Source organism: Diabrotica undecimpunctata, chromosome 2, assembly GCF_040954645.1.
Source record: "Diabrotica undecimpunctata isolate CICGRU chromosome 2, icDiaUnde3, whole genome shotgun sequence".
Taxonomy (NCBI): domain Eukaryota; kingdom Metazoa; phylum Arthropoda; class Insecta; order Coleoptera; family Chrysomelidae; genus Diabrotica; species Diabrotica undecimpunctata.
In genome coordinates this window covers 155,960,163-155,976,921 of record NC_092804.1, presented here as the reverse complement: position 1 = coordinate 155,976,921, position 16,759 = coordinate 155,960,163, and the positions used below count along the sequence as shown (strand labels likewise).

General features: G+C 31.8%; 1 protein-coding gene across 2 annotated transcripts in view; it reads right to left on the bottom strand.

The window, feature by feature from the left end:
- Window positions 1-3,804: 3,804 nt before the first annotated feature.
- orb (polyadenylation element binding protein orb) overlaps window positions 3,805-16,759 on the bottom strand; it is a 64,401-nt gene continuing 51,446 nt past the window's right edge. The window contains exons 11-12 of one of the 2 annotated variants that reach the window (XM_072523812.1): window positions 15,757-16,042; window positions 3,805-4,625 (exon numbers count right to left, since the gene is read on the bottom strand). In XM_072523812.1, the coding sequence (XP_072379913.1) occupies window positions 15,770-16,042 (273 nt within the window). In that variant the 3' untranslated portion in view covers window positions 3,805-4,625; window positions 15,757-15,769. Of the gene's footprint in view, window positions 4,626-5,877; window positions 16,043-16,759 lie in introns of those variants that run through there. The other variant, XM_072523811.1, reaches the window with a different exon arrangement.

The window sequence follows — 16,759 nt, the reverse complement described above, 5'->3', positions numbered from 1 at the left end:
AGGAGTCCTCATTGTGTGAGTCTCAAGGCAAGTCCCCAAGCAGGGAAAAATAAAGAAAGATAGGTCCCGGTCGAAGAACATTACAGCTTCGTGACCTACGTGAGAGGTTTAATCAGTCTTCATCGTCACTATTCAGAGCTGGGTGAATTATATTATGATAGCCAACATTTAATAATGAAAATGGTACAGTGTGAGAGAAATGGTGAGAGAAAGTACTACTATTTATGAATCCTGATTTAGGAGGGTGTTTTTAAGTTCTCAATTGTCATAAACCGTAATAGGGTGAGTTAAGTCTCCTCTTTATATATGGGAAAAAACTATTAGATACAGCTTGTTTCAAGAATGTGCAAAACTGCCTTTATACGCAATGTGTTTTATATTTCTTATAATGGGAAATAGGCGTTGCCATTAATCAAATGCACGGTACTTACTAAAAATTAAACTACATCTTTAGTTAACCTAAAAATGTTAGTAATTACAATTAACTACCAAAATTGACAATCTAGTCGAAAGATGGAATTAAACCGAAGAATTTTCAGGCAACAATATTTTATTAATAATTTTCGAAGACAATTATAGCAACAAGAATGTCTTGCCAAGTTGGTTTCTGTTTACAACACTGAAAGATACACTTATGCAAATCGCGAAATAGGGATATCATTGGGGATTTCAAAGACCTTAATTCAAAAAAATTTCCAAGAAGAATTATGTATCAAAAATTAATTTCTCATTGAATATCGCATCTGTTTATCAAATAACAGAAATCAGAGATGAAAAACGCTAGACCAGTTCAACGCAAGATATAAAAAAACTTAAAACATTATGAGCGTTCACGGATAATAAATTTACTCACATGAGCCGTAAATAAACGCCAGTTCTGTACTTGGCTGTTCCAAGATTAAGAAATATTGACAAAATCACCGGTTCTCGGAAAGTGTCTCCAAAAAGATGGTCGTGGCATTTGCTTCGGAAGCAGGTCATGCTGAATGCTATACAACCATAAGTTATCGCTGAGCTGCGAAAAGTTAACCAGAGGCGAAAAATGATCCTTCATTAACACTACAAGTTTGTACACAGCTCGCAAGTCAATCGGATTTTTCAATCGATACTTTTGATCTCTACCAATTAGTTTTATAAATAAACAAAGTTGAATTTATTCTATACATAAAACTATTATTATGCTTATTCTCAACTTTTCAATTTTAACAATAAAACATCAAAATGTATTAAAACTTTCCTAAAATTGGTTAAAAAAACAATTAAAAAAAACTAAAAATAGTTCTTGAGCTTAACGAGATGTTCGCAAAAATGAGTAGGTAAGTCAATGATTTATTTTTAAGTTCATACCATAATTATTACAATTTTTTTTTAAATTTTAGATGTCTGTGTAATCACAGGTAATGGTAACATAAAATAAAAATAGTGATAGATAAGACAGTTTTTTAAAAATTTGCAAACATCTGTTTAATTTTTGTACTTGGTAGAGTCATTTTTTTACAAAGTTTGTTACTATTCTTTAAATTTATAAATTACTAAATATTCAGAACGATATTGTTTAAAAATTTTGTATAATTGCAAATTGTTAAATTCTCAAAAAAACGATGTGGATATGATAAAATGCCTTTCACCTCGACTTCAACATCCAACAAAACAGAACATAGACCATCGACATGACCAATTGGAACAGTCGACTGAAATAAAGATAAGGATTGAGATCGTATAAATACCTTGGAACGTGGATTATAAAAGATACTGATTAAACAAAAGAAATTAGATGCGGCATAGAAGTTCCACGGTAATTTTTTAATAGAATGAGAAAACCTTTTATATGGAGTTGATGCTGGGACACTGGAACAATCGGACATTAAAAATAAAAACCTGGAAGATGTCGAAATCTGGTGTCACAAAACAAATGTATACGTTCTCGAACAACTGTGAAAACAATGTGAAGTTTTAAACTCAATAAAAATTAGGAAGTTGGGACATATTATGAAAGGTTAAAAATACAAACTGTTAAGAAATATAATGCAGAGCAAAATGAAAGGCGCAAGAAGCGAAGGAAGATGTAAAATTTCATGGCCATGCAATGTCCGCGAATGGTTTGGATGTAATCCAATTTACCGTTTCAGATGCGTATCAAACAAAATTATAATTGCCAGAATGATTTCCAATCTTCGATAGGTGCGGAACTTCTTGAAGAATCTTTTAAAGATTCCCCCCACCCCTAAGCGATTACTGATTTTTCAAAACTTTTGCGTGGTAAACGATTTTCTTTAGATATCAATGCTATAAATATGTACCTACCTTAACCTTTCTCTCGAGAAGCGTTAGAAATACTAATACATAGATGACAAATGGAGATTACGTTGGAAAACAAAAGTAAGGTATTTGCAACCTTTTTATTATATGTGGGTCAAAGGTGGAGCAAAAAGAATCAGTCCATGTATATTTTAAGCTTATAAGTGCCATTTTGAAGTAATTTAAATATAATTAACATGTTAATTTCTTATGCCGATACTTACAAGCACATCCCAAAAATTCCAACTTATTTATTAATCTACCATTTAAAATAAGTTCTCAAATAATAATTCATCACATTATTAAAATTTTTTATCCTCTAATGCCAATATTCTTGATTTTTTATCCACATAGATTATCAACTAACGTAAAGACGTTTTGCTGATGACCATAATTTAATTAATTGAAGTCAACCAATCAATCAACCAATTAGATCTACACATAATTAATAAACTGTTGCTTCAAAATTTTGTGATGTATTGACTAAAAGCTCAAATTAATCCTTTTTGTATTTTTCTGTTTATTTTTCACTTATGTAATATTAAAATAATTGTAGAACAAATAAATACGGTAATCCAGAAAGCGTTGTGGAAGCCAATAATTGATATTGTGTGAGTCAGATACTGTGCTTTGGAAAAATCGGGAACTCTCTCCGTCGCCGCATTATTCCACGAGCTCCGATAAAACACTACAAACTCATTCCATCCATCATTCCATCGACCTATAGGAGTTTCCGATCATTTGACCGTCGCTCAGCCAGCCGTTTCAGACAATTCTTTCTCATTATATAAGCCGGCAGGAGCGGGATTGAAAATATTTTTACGTAGCGATAATTACTAATGTAATTAGTAATTGTGATATTTGTAATTAAGGTACTATTACCGTCTAGAATGCTAAAAAATTACACATTTTCAACATTTTCTTTTTTGTATCTTATTTATTATATAAACTTTTTTTTATATTATTATACAACTTGTAAAGATTACAAAAATTATTTTTATTTTTTGACAGCTTTAAAAAATTACTGCTCCATAGCGCACTCTTGAACGGCAAATCTGGAACATAAAATTAGAGGAGAATTTTAAAAAAAGAAATGCCCTTACGTGATAGTTTACCAGAAAAATTGAAAATTCTTAAAAAAAAAAATAAATGCACGTTTGAAAAAATTCTTCAAAAATTGACTTTTTTCAGTCACAAAAATTTATTATATTTTTTGGTCAAATTGTGGTACTCTATCTTAGAGAAAATACAAAGAAACAAAATGCATCAAGGTTTATTAAAATCGAGAGACTAGATCCGGAAATTAACTGTCCGCCAGTTTTAAGAACGTAGTTTTTCTCAAAATCTTTAATTTTCGGATCTAGTTGGTCGGTTTTAATAAACCTTGATGCATTTTGTTTGTTTTGGTTTTCTCTATTCTAGTTTACCACAATTAAACCAAAAAAAAATTGTGACAAAAAAGGTTAATTATTGAACAATTTTTTCAAATGTTCGCCATTTTGATTTTTTTTAAGAATTTACAAAAAAGAGGACAGAGTAATTGTCCGCCATGGAGCAGTAATTTTTGCACGAAATATAATTGTTGTAATCTTTAAAAATTGTATAATAATATAAAAGAAGTTCAATCGTCATATATAATAAATAAGATATTACAAAAAAATTGTTGAAACTGTGTAATTTTTTAGGATTCTAGACGGTAATAGTACCTACCTTAATGGAGTTTTGAGTTAAAGAAAGTTAAGCCTCATCGTGCTTCACTTAATCTCTAAACCCACAGAACAGCGTAATAATAGTTAACTCACATTACCTACTGTAAACGTCACATAGGAAGATCCAACCTCGCGCAAATAGCGTGTGCCGACTGGATCCGAAGAGGTGGACAGTGTCGTGATTATGCTTTTTATATAATTAACGGCACCGTTAATTCTAATAACACACACCACTGCGTTACTATTATATTAATAGCGTGGATAAATGCAAACAAGGCGCTCGGATCAAATCGGTACGAAAATAAGGATTTGCACTGGTTCTTCGTAACTGGCGCCTACTGTATAAGCTGCCAAAATGAACAGTTTAATAATTAACACAGGCATTAATAGTCTTAACATTTACTTTTTTATTTTATTGTAAGATTATACTACTGATTGACTCTACCAAATATTTTTAGCTTGATACCAACACCAAAAAAATAAAATTAATTCTAAAAACAAAGGAACAAAACGGAACACGTAAGAACACAAACAATTAAAAAAATAATAAAAACAAACAAATTAACCTAAAAACGCAGACAGCATGCTTAAAACGGGGCAAGTACCTCCACCAATCGACTGTAATAAAAAAAAGAAACAGTTGTAGTGATACAAATCACATTTTAATAGTAAATTTCTGAACATAGTAACAAGTTATTTAATCATATTCAATAATCATCTGAAAAATTGGTTTTAAAAACCATTAACCAAAATCATAATGACCTTGTTCATAGCCGATTTATCACCGAAGAGCAGTCTCATCAATATACTACATACTATACAGTTCGGACTGTAATGCAAATATCTTAAAATTTATAAAACTATTTAAATAATTAACCCGACCTCCAAAATATTTTTAACAATTAAAAAATTTAAATATCAACACTTAAAACTACACTTATGTTAAACACTAACAAATCCAATAGTAGAGTGCCTCAAGATTTATACCTGAACAGCAATATCAGTGAATAAGCAAGTATTTATGTAAACAAAGATGAAATTAAAGATTTTTGACAAAACAAATAATACTGAATATGCCTTACTTAGTTAAAACGTTATAAACAAACAGTTTGATCGTTCTTTCTGAATAAAATCAAAAAAATTCATCAAAAGAGACTACTAGCAAATAAAAGTTAATAACCTGACAAGTTTAGTAAACGAAAAATGGTAAATATGTAAAATTGAAGATATAAATAACAAATTTTAATAAAAACATTAGAAACGACAACCTACAAGAAATACACTAAGATTATGTTCTTCCCAACTTAACTGCCAAGAACTGCAAGATGGATGTGTTGCGTATCTCTTTTTATGTTTATTATATCTATTTAAGTGGCTTTCAACGTGGAAATAATACATTATTATCGAAACGATTTAATTCACATTTAATTTATTATGATATTGACTTCATGCCGAAGAGGAATTTTGCAAATATTCAGGGTAAATAGACAGTCATAGCCATAGAACACTCTCAAACAGATAACCACCGAAAAGGGTCTAAGAAAGAGAAGTATTATTCCCCGTCGTTTTCTAGTAATTTACGCCTTCCAGTAGGGATTAACGCATCAGTTTCTTCTAGCCTTATGAATTTTTCACCAAGCTATTGATCTGTTGGCCTACTAGATTCGAATTTCTAACATACAGCTGCATATCAACTGTACATTTCGTACTACTGCGTTTGAAAAATTTCCCTGGCTACCAGGTGGCTTGAATTATGTAACCACTAGATTTAATCCGCCAAAGTGAATCTGCCAGTCAGTTGAGCTATCAAGGCGGCTTTGTTTTAAGTAATTGAAAAATATACGAACCTTCTCATGAAAAGTTGTGTTAAGAACTGGCCTTATTGTGGTCTTTTGTATCGTAAGTGGAACTGCCAATAAGTACAAGAAAAACCAATTTCGAGTTGTCAATAGTAGTGAAAAAATATATCCATATCCACCAAATTGAATCAGTTTAGGATCGTAGAATCATTCACTTAAAGTTGTTAAAGTACCTGCCGGTTTTCTGGCATTACCCGCTTTCCAATAGGGATCAATTACTCAGCTTTACCGAACTATACTACGCATCTATCGGCCGACTAGATTCACTATTAACTTGAAAGCTTCAGATCCAAGTTGCATAATATACTACTGAATTTGAAAAATTTCTCTCACTGGCGTGTGACTCAAATCATGCACCCACTAAATTTATTTACAACGTAATGAGTTCGCTTGCCCGTTGAACTACCGAGGCGGCTTTGTTTTAAGTAATTAAAACGTATGTCAATCTTTTGATAACAATTTATTTGAAAATTGGCTTTATTATGATTATCAAAAGTGGAATTGCAAATAGTTTAATAAAAACCAAGATTGAACAATCAATAAACGCAATCAAGCGTTTGCAGTACAAAATAAAACGTTTATTTTGATGCTTGTGGATCCCATAAAACACTAAACAGTAAAAAAGGCTGAGTAGTCTTACTTAAGAAGAAGTACTAATAATATATGGAGCATAATAGAAATAAAAATTATGAGATAATGAATAAAATGAATACTCAGAAGATTGTAATTAAACACAATTCAAAGATTATTGACCAAAGTACCAGTTCCAGCGAAAAGATAATTTAGAACGCGAAGAAAATTAAAATTGCAGACCCTTGAACAAAAATTATACAGTTCTAAAACTTAATTCAAGTAATGCTCAAGAATATAATATATAAATTAAAAATATACAATTAAAACTGAAAACCGAAGAAACATTTTCATGATTCATTCACTGATATTGTCTTCAAAGATTATAAATTTTATCTTCTAAGGACACTCCACTATAAATGTTTTATAAAATGCTTGGTTATTGCTAAAATACGATTACATATTTTTTTTTTGGAAATTGAAATAATAAAATTCAACGTTTAGGGATATCTAAGTGTCCCGATTGTATTATTAATATGATTAGTAAGTCGAAAAATATATCATTCATAAAATGGCTTATGGGATTATTTCAAAAGTTTAAAAATTGTTGACGTTACATTTCTGAGAAATAGCATACACATTTTGCAAATATTAATAAAGATTCATTGTTATCTTCACCATTTCTGCTATTTTGGTATCATACGTTATAAGTTATTCCTTAACAATTGTATCTAAATATAATGTTCAATAAATAGCAATAGTAACAATATAATGTTACGTAAATTGTTAACAAGTGGAGTAGTGAATATTTAGTTTTTTCCAAACTCCTAGAGTTTAATATGTCGTAAATGTAGTATATGTCAGCTTTACGTCGGCTAGCGTATCTTAATGCATTTATTAATATATTTTAATCTATGTGCTATGAGCCCCTGCACAGCTTCTAACTGGTTGGCGTGGTATCTTCTACATTTAATAAAATAGTACAATTTAATAGTACAAAACTGACTTATACTCAAAATTTCGGAAAGACTTTCGAAAATCTCGGAAAGTGTTTAGTCGTCATCCTCCCTTAGCGGGTAAAACGTTACATGTCTTAACACAGTATTAACTGAAGTAATTTACACACCCTGCGCAACCCGGGAGTAGCTTCTATATAGCTACACCCGGGAATCGTAGTTGTATTTACTTATTTTTTATACTATTTACCTATATTTGTCTGTGCGTTGCATGATCTGTTTTTTGAGCAGCTTATTACCTGAAATGGAGCTGGTATGAATGAATGAGTATTGAGGACCATATATGGCGGAGTAAATGAACAGGGTCTGTGGAGAAGGCGATATAACTTTGAACTCTATAGACTTTTTGGTGATGCAGATATTGTGAAGACCATCAAAATAAACCGCCAAAGATGGGTGGACCACGTTATGCGGATGGATGAGAGTGATCCCACTAAAATAACTATGCTAAACAGGCCGGTCGGAAGAAGAAGAAGGGGACGACCTAAACTCAGATATCTGGACGATGTACAGGAAGATCTGAGGGAGATTGGAGTGAGGGGCTGGAGAAGACAGACACTCGATAGGGAAGGAGGGAAGAATGTTTTGAAGCAGGCCAAGGCTCACGAAGGGCTGTAGCGCCAACTGATGATGATGAATGAATGAACGAATAAGCCACCCCATGGGGGTGGACAATACCATTTTAGTTACTCTTATGAACCGTCCTGCAACTTTATTATAGCTTATGATGAGTAGGGTAGACGACGCGGTCGTGCCTCCTACACACCACCTGCGGAAAGGTCGGTTGCCTTATAATCCACCTCTGACCGCAGGTATGAGTAGGGTGGCGCGACCGGGACACTAAAACAGAGCGCACAACGAGTATAGCTGACGGGACAAACTTTATGCTCGCTAAGAGCAGTTCCTGGACCAACGGATGGAGAAAGTGGAGGTGAGTTTAGTTGGTAGACGACTCGTTACGGTAAGGCCTAGCAGGTTGAATTTAACACATCTGGGACATCTTCCCAGATATCTTTAGAATATTCTCGCCCCCAACAAAAAGATTCCTAGAATTTAATTTACTCATAAAGGTGAGTAAATAGACGAACAGAATAAAGGGAATAAGGGACGGAAGTAGTCTTATTGATATTTCTGTAAGCTCATAATCAACGTAATTTGGTGTTCACGTTTGTGTATCTATAATATGTTTCAAAGATGATGAATATAGCAATAGTAGCCGAACTTCAAAAACTGCTACTCACAAATCTTCTTACTAAAAACCAAAAGGTTTTTCTTTAAAAGAAAACCAAACTTTTGTTTTGTTTTTTATACACATTCCCGTAAAAACTATATGCCACTGGCAAACCGGAAACTTGTAGATTGCATATAGGTAACTCTTTAAAATTTGTGATAATCATTAAATATATTTTGAAGAAATATATATCATGTAAAATAAACTTTAATTTAAAAAACATTTCGACTTCAAAATTAAAAACAGTCCTCAAAATATATTTTGACATTGGTTTAACAGCGGCGTCCGGTTTTAAACTAGAAACAATAATAATCAAGAATTTGTTTTCACTTTTAATTAATATTCTATTGGGAATAAATTTTAAAATTGAAATATCTCATAGATAAACATCTTTTGCATTAAATTTCAAATTAATTTAAATTTCAAAAAGTATTTCCTAAAGCGATAATATTTTGAGGTTATGTTTTTGTTTTTGTATTATTCTGTAGCTGTTTTAGAATTCATGACGAAATATTATACATACGATAACATATAAGAGTTTTTTTTATGAATGATAATATTGATTTATCCGAGAAATAACTACTGTTACAATATTGTAAGAAAGAAATCTTAAATCCGCTTGGCGAATCCATAGACACAGACAAGTCACGTGATTCATCACGGCCTCTAGCGTTACCATGCACAGACAACAGATCGCATATTAGTATTGGTGTGCTATTTTATTTAGAATAGAATATAATAGTGCTCCTCAGAATGAGCAAAACACAAAGGGCAATTGCATAACAACGCTATTGATGTCTAGTTGTCCGAATTAAGTTATAAAGCAATTCTAAACTGAAAATAAGCCGCCATGGGACAATATAAAAACGTTTTAATAACTCCAGAGGTTTAACATTTTTGATATTCGCTATGAAGATTCGCACCAATTTGTAAAGTTCTCCCGAGTCCTTTATTAAATAAAAAAATTTGATTTCTTATTTCGACAATTTAATGTGGAATAACCTCTGCATTATAGACAAAATAGAAAGAAATCGGTTGCAGGTAAAAGGCTGAGATGGAACTATAATAATATAATTTTTATACCTACTAATTTTGATAAAACACCACAAACATTATTAATACCAGTGACGCGATAACAAAATAGCAGTAAATGGTGAAGCGTTAAGAAAATATTGCGACATTTGAAGCATTTTGAACGTTGGAGTTTTGTAACTACAAAATCCGATATTCTAAGCGAAACGATACGAAATTAAAATGATTCGAATGTCAATAAATCTATCTTAAGAACATTCTCTTTATATTTTAGTTTTTGTAAGAAATGTAGAAAATACACAAGATAAATCTTCAAACTAATTCTAACAACTGTGTTTGTGTTTTAGAAAATTATTGTACCTACAGTGAGTTCAATAAAAGTATTTACTACACACATTTTAAATATATAAGAAGTATTTTGATAAACAATTTCTAACATTTATAATTTTTATATTTTTGGTTCGATCGTGATGTCAATAATCTCCGTTGGAGGAGAGACCATAAGAAGAACTTGAAATATCGGACTAAAGCTAACTACTTGAAAAATAAACATGGCATATGCAACACAGCTGTGATTGACAGCTTAGTCCAAGAAACCGAGTAGGCGAGGGAGAGAGAGAGACAGAGAAAGAAAGGGACAAAAACAGCAACTGGAAGAAATATGAGCATGAAATACTGTAGCAGTACGTCGAGTAAAATGGTTTCCTAAAATTATTTCTCATAATTTTAATAAAACCGCCGATTAGCTGTCTATTATTTTCAGTACTACTAGCGCCACCTACGTGCGAAGCTGTGAAGATCTGCGAAGTATAATAGGCTCTAAATATAACCTATAAAAACACATGTAGTATTACTAATTTCGTGCTCACAAAGGTTGTGTTTTTAGGCGTTTGAATTAAAGTATGTAGATTTTTTTTGTGGTGCTTCTTAAAAAGGTATTTTTTCTGTTTATTTCATATCTGTTGCAATTTGAATCAGAAGTCACTCCTGTAAAGTCCTTTTTATATTTGATTAGATTTTGAGGTAAAATAGTCCCCTCATGTTAAGCAAAATGACTCCGGAGATTATTTTACCCTTGCTTAATCTATCAAGTAAAGTTTTGAGTTGTATCGAAATATTTTTTGTAACAATCAAATGTAGGTATTTCATCTTTACGGAAATAATGGTTGGAACTTATGTTCGGAAGACAACAAGACAGCAATGGGATTCAAATTCAATGAGACTTGCCTTGAAAAATATTTCTAATGGCATGCTTTTTAAACGAGCCGCTGGATTTTATAACCTGCCTTGAGGAATTTAAAAAGAGGGGCCAAAATCAAAATGTATTGAAGTGAACAAAAAGTAGACTTTATCCATAAGGAAGATGTTAGAAATTTATTGATACTTTATTTTAGGCAACAGGTTATTCGAAAAGCCATGGACAGATTCACTAAAACATTGCCCAAAGAATTAGATACTTACTTAAAGGAGTATGTTATAGAGATGAAAGACCGACTATTCGGCATGATGAATAAAACATTTGTGAAATGGCATACGAGCTTGAAAGAGGAACGATAATAAATAAAAATTTTCGAAAAACAAAAAGTCGGCTGGAATGGGTTGGTTTAGAGATTTTCTAAGGAGACATCCAGAGATTTCTTTTAGAATTTCTGAGATAACCAGAGCGAGAGGCTTTAACAAAGAGGTAATCGCTAAATTTTTTCCTTTTAGATGAAATACAAAATAAAAATAACAGACGGTCCTTAGCAATTTCCCAAAATTTTAGCACATTGCAAATTTAAATACAATTTTTTTAAAGAATTATGTTCTGCTATACCCCTCTTCTTGATTGAATAAACCGTACTTAGATATTTCATTAATTATTGTTAGTTTTAACCTAAAAAAATGTTACGGGGACCAATTTGCCCCACTCTACCCCATGCAATTTAATAAGATTGGCCAAAAGTCTACGGGGTCAATGACCAGGTGAGTGCCTATTTTTTGTGGGTTTTAGTCATAGAAGCTAGTTCAGAATATAGTATACTGTTGTATGTAACATTTTTTCCATGTGCCTTAGATTTTGCTTTCAGAGAATTTTGGTGTTCTATGTCACATCCTGTGAGTTTGGCAACCAGAAATACATGGTTCTGTTACGATGAATTTCAATTATTAAAGTTAAATAGTTGTATGTATCATCTACACCTCTGAAACTCTAGAAAACCGTTTGATTTGGAGTAACTTAGTTGTATGTGTCACATACAACTTTGTTATTTTACGTTTGTATTTCAAGCAGCCGAGTATTACGCACATACAACTTTGTTACAATACCAGTTTGTTATAACAGACAGATGTATGAACTATTAAAGTAACAGGAAACTATAAACGTGTGTACTTTTTATTTGTGAGTAATCGATCACATTGTGTGTGGATAAGGTTTCTGAACAATTTAAATAATTTATATTTTTAAAATATGGAGTAAATACAGGGTTTCAGTGAAACTATAGAGAATATAGACCCTACTGACGATGAAAATGAAGAAACTGACAAGAAAGTCTCTTGGATGTGAAGACTTCATAGATTGACATGGTTATGATTCAGACAGGAACAGGGAATATGTATCACCTGTTTGCGGACAATACTCTAGTGATTTCAATAGCGATGCTGAAGAACCCATTGTTGCTGCAGTTGCAAATAGAACCGAAGGTGTAACTACTCAAATCGAGTTATCCAAAACACCAACTCGCAAAATACAGAGGAACCCAAGTAATTGGATAAGTAGTATTAGAAAAGCGGCATATGACGCAGGAAAAGAATACATATCTGTTAGAAGAAAAGTTGTTCCAGCCAAAAAAAAAAACAGTAAAAGATTATATATCTAAGTGTTTGTATAAATGCCAGCAACTTACTACAGAAGATGAAATGGGACAGATTTTTCAGTGTTTTTATACTTTAACAAAACTGCAAAGAGATTGTTTCTATTAGCAACCTCAAAAAATTCAGTGTAGAACGACATAGAAAAAATAAAAATGATCAAAACAGCAGAAGAAAACAGACATTTAATTATTACTTTCAAATAGGCAGTAGAGAAATTCAGGTCTGTAAAACCTTGTATTTAAGCACCTTAGCAATCAGCCAAACCCCTGTATGCACAGCTCATTTGAAAAAGGACATTATTTCAAATACACCTGATATACCTGCCCAAGGAAAACACAAAATATAAGATACCTGAAGATGTCAATTTTGTTAAAAGACACATAGAATCATTCCCTGCAGAGCTGCATTCACTACCGTAGACCTAATACACAACGACTGTACTTAGAGTCATCTTTGAGTATTAAAAAAATGTATAATCTTTATTCCGAACTTTGTAATGAATCCAATAATCAACCAGTAAAAGTCTTTTTATCGGCAACTAGTTTGCAATGACTACAATATTGATTTTCATGTATCTAAGAAAGATCGTTGTGATCTATGTGAAGGGGTCAAACTAAAACATAAGGAAGGTATATTATTGGAGGTTGAACAATCAACAGTGTATGATCAACATATACAAGCAAATAATGCTGCTCGTGAAGAAAAAACAAAAGATAAAGTCACAATAATTTTTTGATGTTTGATTTACAAAATGTCTTGAGCTGTCCTCATGCTAAAGTAAGTAACTTTTATTATAAAAGCAAGTTAAATGTTTACAATTTAACTGCAGTATTATCCAAAACGAAACAAGTAGGGTAGAAGTGGTAATGATATAGCAAGTGCATTGATCAAAATTCTAGAAGCTGTTTTTAGACATCATCCCAATATAAAAACCATAGTATTGTGAAGTGATAGTTGTGTACCACAAAACAAAAATTCCCCTATGTCAGCAGCGATTGCGTTCTTCCTAAAAAAGAATTCAAACATCGAAACAGTGAAGCACTTTTCGTTTTTCATTTTTCAGAAAATTTAGTTTGCTTCACATACCACAGTATAATTCTGAGCTAAAGATATGGTAAGAATATTATCTATATTGTGTAAATTGTAAGTAAATTCAGTCTTATTTCAAATTCCGGACACAACAAAGATGTGACATTTTCAGATAAATGTGCGCGAATTTTATTCGAGTTTTGACATTGTTTTAAAGTATAGATTACCGGTTCTAATAATTTTTCCTTTCAAATTTTATGATTATTTTATCGTAAACTTAATGTTTAAATGGTTTAATTTTTAACGTTTAATGTTAAAGAATATTCCTTTTGATTAATAATTGAATTCTTTTAAAAATCATAAAAGAATTTTTGCATTATATAAATGCAATAGTTGCATTTGCATATTTTGTTTAATTTAATTGTTCATACATTTACTATGTTCAGTTTGTTTCTTTTATTTGCTATATGTAATTTAGTTTAGTACAAAATTGTGACTTTTTGGTCTAATATGGACAATAAAACAATTTCCGACTTTTATGTTTCCATTTTTTTTGTGTTTATTTCATTGAGATAGATAGATATATTGTTAGGCTGTTATTACCGTTTCAGATTATCTGATATTTTAGATTTACTGAAATCAAGTTGAAAAACGATGGATATAAAGTAGACCAATCAACAATAAATAATTAATGCAATATTTAAATTGAAACTTATGGAATGCGCTCTTATTACTAATGTAAGTATTTTGTGCGGCCCGTTTACTGGCGATTAATTACGTTTTTATTTTCACTCTATAAATTAGTATGTATCTAATTAAGTCAACCTCGAATGAACAATAACGACAGACTAATAAAAATAGGTTTAAATACTAATCTCTAAATTATAGGCATACCATATTACTGTGTTTCTTATTGAACTCACTGCAGCAATTAAAACACATCGTATTGTAAGTTAAATTATAGTCTAAATGAGTACCATTAGTAACTGAGGTAGAATTATAGCTTTTGAGGACATTTTTCATTACGGTATGTATTTCATTATACATAAGTCCTCGAATATTTAGAATATTAAACGGATTAAGGCTAACTTTTATTATAAAATATTTTAAGATCTGAAACTAATTTAAGAAAAAGTAAAAGTAGACGCATTGAAATAGATTTTAACTGATATTGAAGTTTAGTGATTCAGACGATCCTATGTCTATCTTAAAATAGCAAATACTGCTTTACGGAGTATATTAACACTGTTAAGATTGTTTTAAATCAGTATTTATATAGCATATAAGTATTTACATAGTACGAATTATTTTCCGATCCAATGAAACGTTAACCATATTATTAAAAAATGTATACAGCAAACTAAGCAGGGAGGATTATAGAGATATTTTCCACGGGCGTAATAATAACCAGAAGAACAGTGAACATTCTTCAATATTTAAAGGATTGCGACTTTAATACATTTACAGCCTAGGAAAAGCGTGCGAAATGCATGAACAGCTCGTTATCTTTCCGGCGCCGTAATCTTTGTCAGAATGATAGTAAAATAGTGGTTTTTTATATAACAGAACAGGATTAGGGGGGAGTCGTATAGAACAAATTTATGTTTTCTTGCGTTTCTCAAGATTTGTTCCCGTGTAATTAATTATTTAACATTTATTCTAAAATGTATTCAAAATAGTTGCAGTTTGAAACTATAAAGCATTATTCTAAAGAATCATCAACATAAATAAGAAGAGATAAAATTGTACACAACAGAAAAATTTAAATAAATTTGATTTAAATGGGAAATAGAGGTTTAAAATAATTTATTACAGTGATAGCAAAAAATGACTATTTTATTTTTTTAATGCCGAAAGTTTTAAAATACGATGTTTAATGTTCCATTGGACGAAAAAAAAATGGTTTAAGCTCGAATTCATATCAAGCTTTAAATTAGAATTAGTTTAGAAGATGACAGAACTCTCAATACAAGTCAAAAATGGTGCAACACCTATCGAAACAATCTCGAACCTGTTGGTGCTACCCAAAACAATGTAAGTAAACGCCCCTAAAAATTACCTACCTTAATCTAAATAATATATACCAACGAATTGAGATAACTATTTCAGTAACAATAACAAGATATATAATATACGCTCAGCGTAAATATTATACGAACCAGAAACAATATTTTAAGCTCTTTGCAAAGAGAAAAGATTAGGACTACTAGGCGAGGTCGGAGTCGATGGAGTAATGCTGCCGGACGAGGTACCGAGTCCGACTACTTGATTGTTTTTCGAATTTCTCATCAGAGGCTTGTGGTGGCGTAGGTCGCCGTTGTGCTGCCATTGCCAACACGTGCGGCAAAAATATCGGAAGCAATTCATGTCTCTGCAAAAGTACGGTCCCTGCTGTACTTGGCATATGGAACAGAGAGAATCTTCCAGGTACGGATCAACTTGAACCTTTAACGTTAAAAAATTATATTAAACCCATTATTGTATGAATATTACCAAATGTTTAATAATAAACTTGTTTTAAATTAAATGTACTTTAAAACTTGTGTACTATTTGTCTTGTGTCAAAGAAGAATCCCAGTCGTTTTCTGTATATCATAGTTTTAATAAACTTACAGTGAAGTGAAAAATTTGTAGTGTAAAATGGTGTACCTATGTATATCTACAGTAATCCCTCGTTATCCGCGGACTCATCAACCGCGGTTTCACTTATCCGCGGTTGCGATTGTTTACATAATGTCAAAATCGTGGGAGAATCAGCTTCAGCGGATCAAGACGTGGGCAACCAGTATCCACCAACTTAAAGAACTCATAGAAAGGGAGAGGTATAAGTTGGAACAAGTTTTCGCCGACGAAACAGCCCTTTTTTGGAAAAGAATGCCTGCTCGTACCTTCATATCGGAAAATGAGAAATCTGCACCAGGCTTTAAAGCAGCAAAGGACAGGTTAACTGTTTTATACACTTCAGGTGATCATATGTTAAAACCAATGCTGATTTATAAGTCTAAATCCACGGCCTCTTAAACATAAAAATAAAAATAAACTACCGGTATTTTTGAGGGCAAATAGAAAAGCGTGAGTTACGGCAACATTGTTGACGGACTGGTTTACTGTTTTGTGCCTAGCATTAAGCAATATTTAACATCAAAATCGCTACCGTTTAAA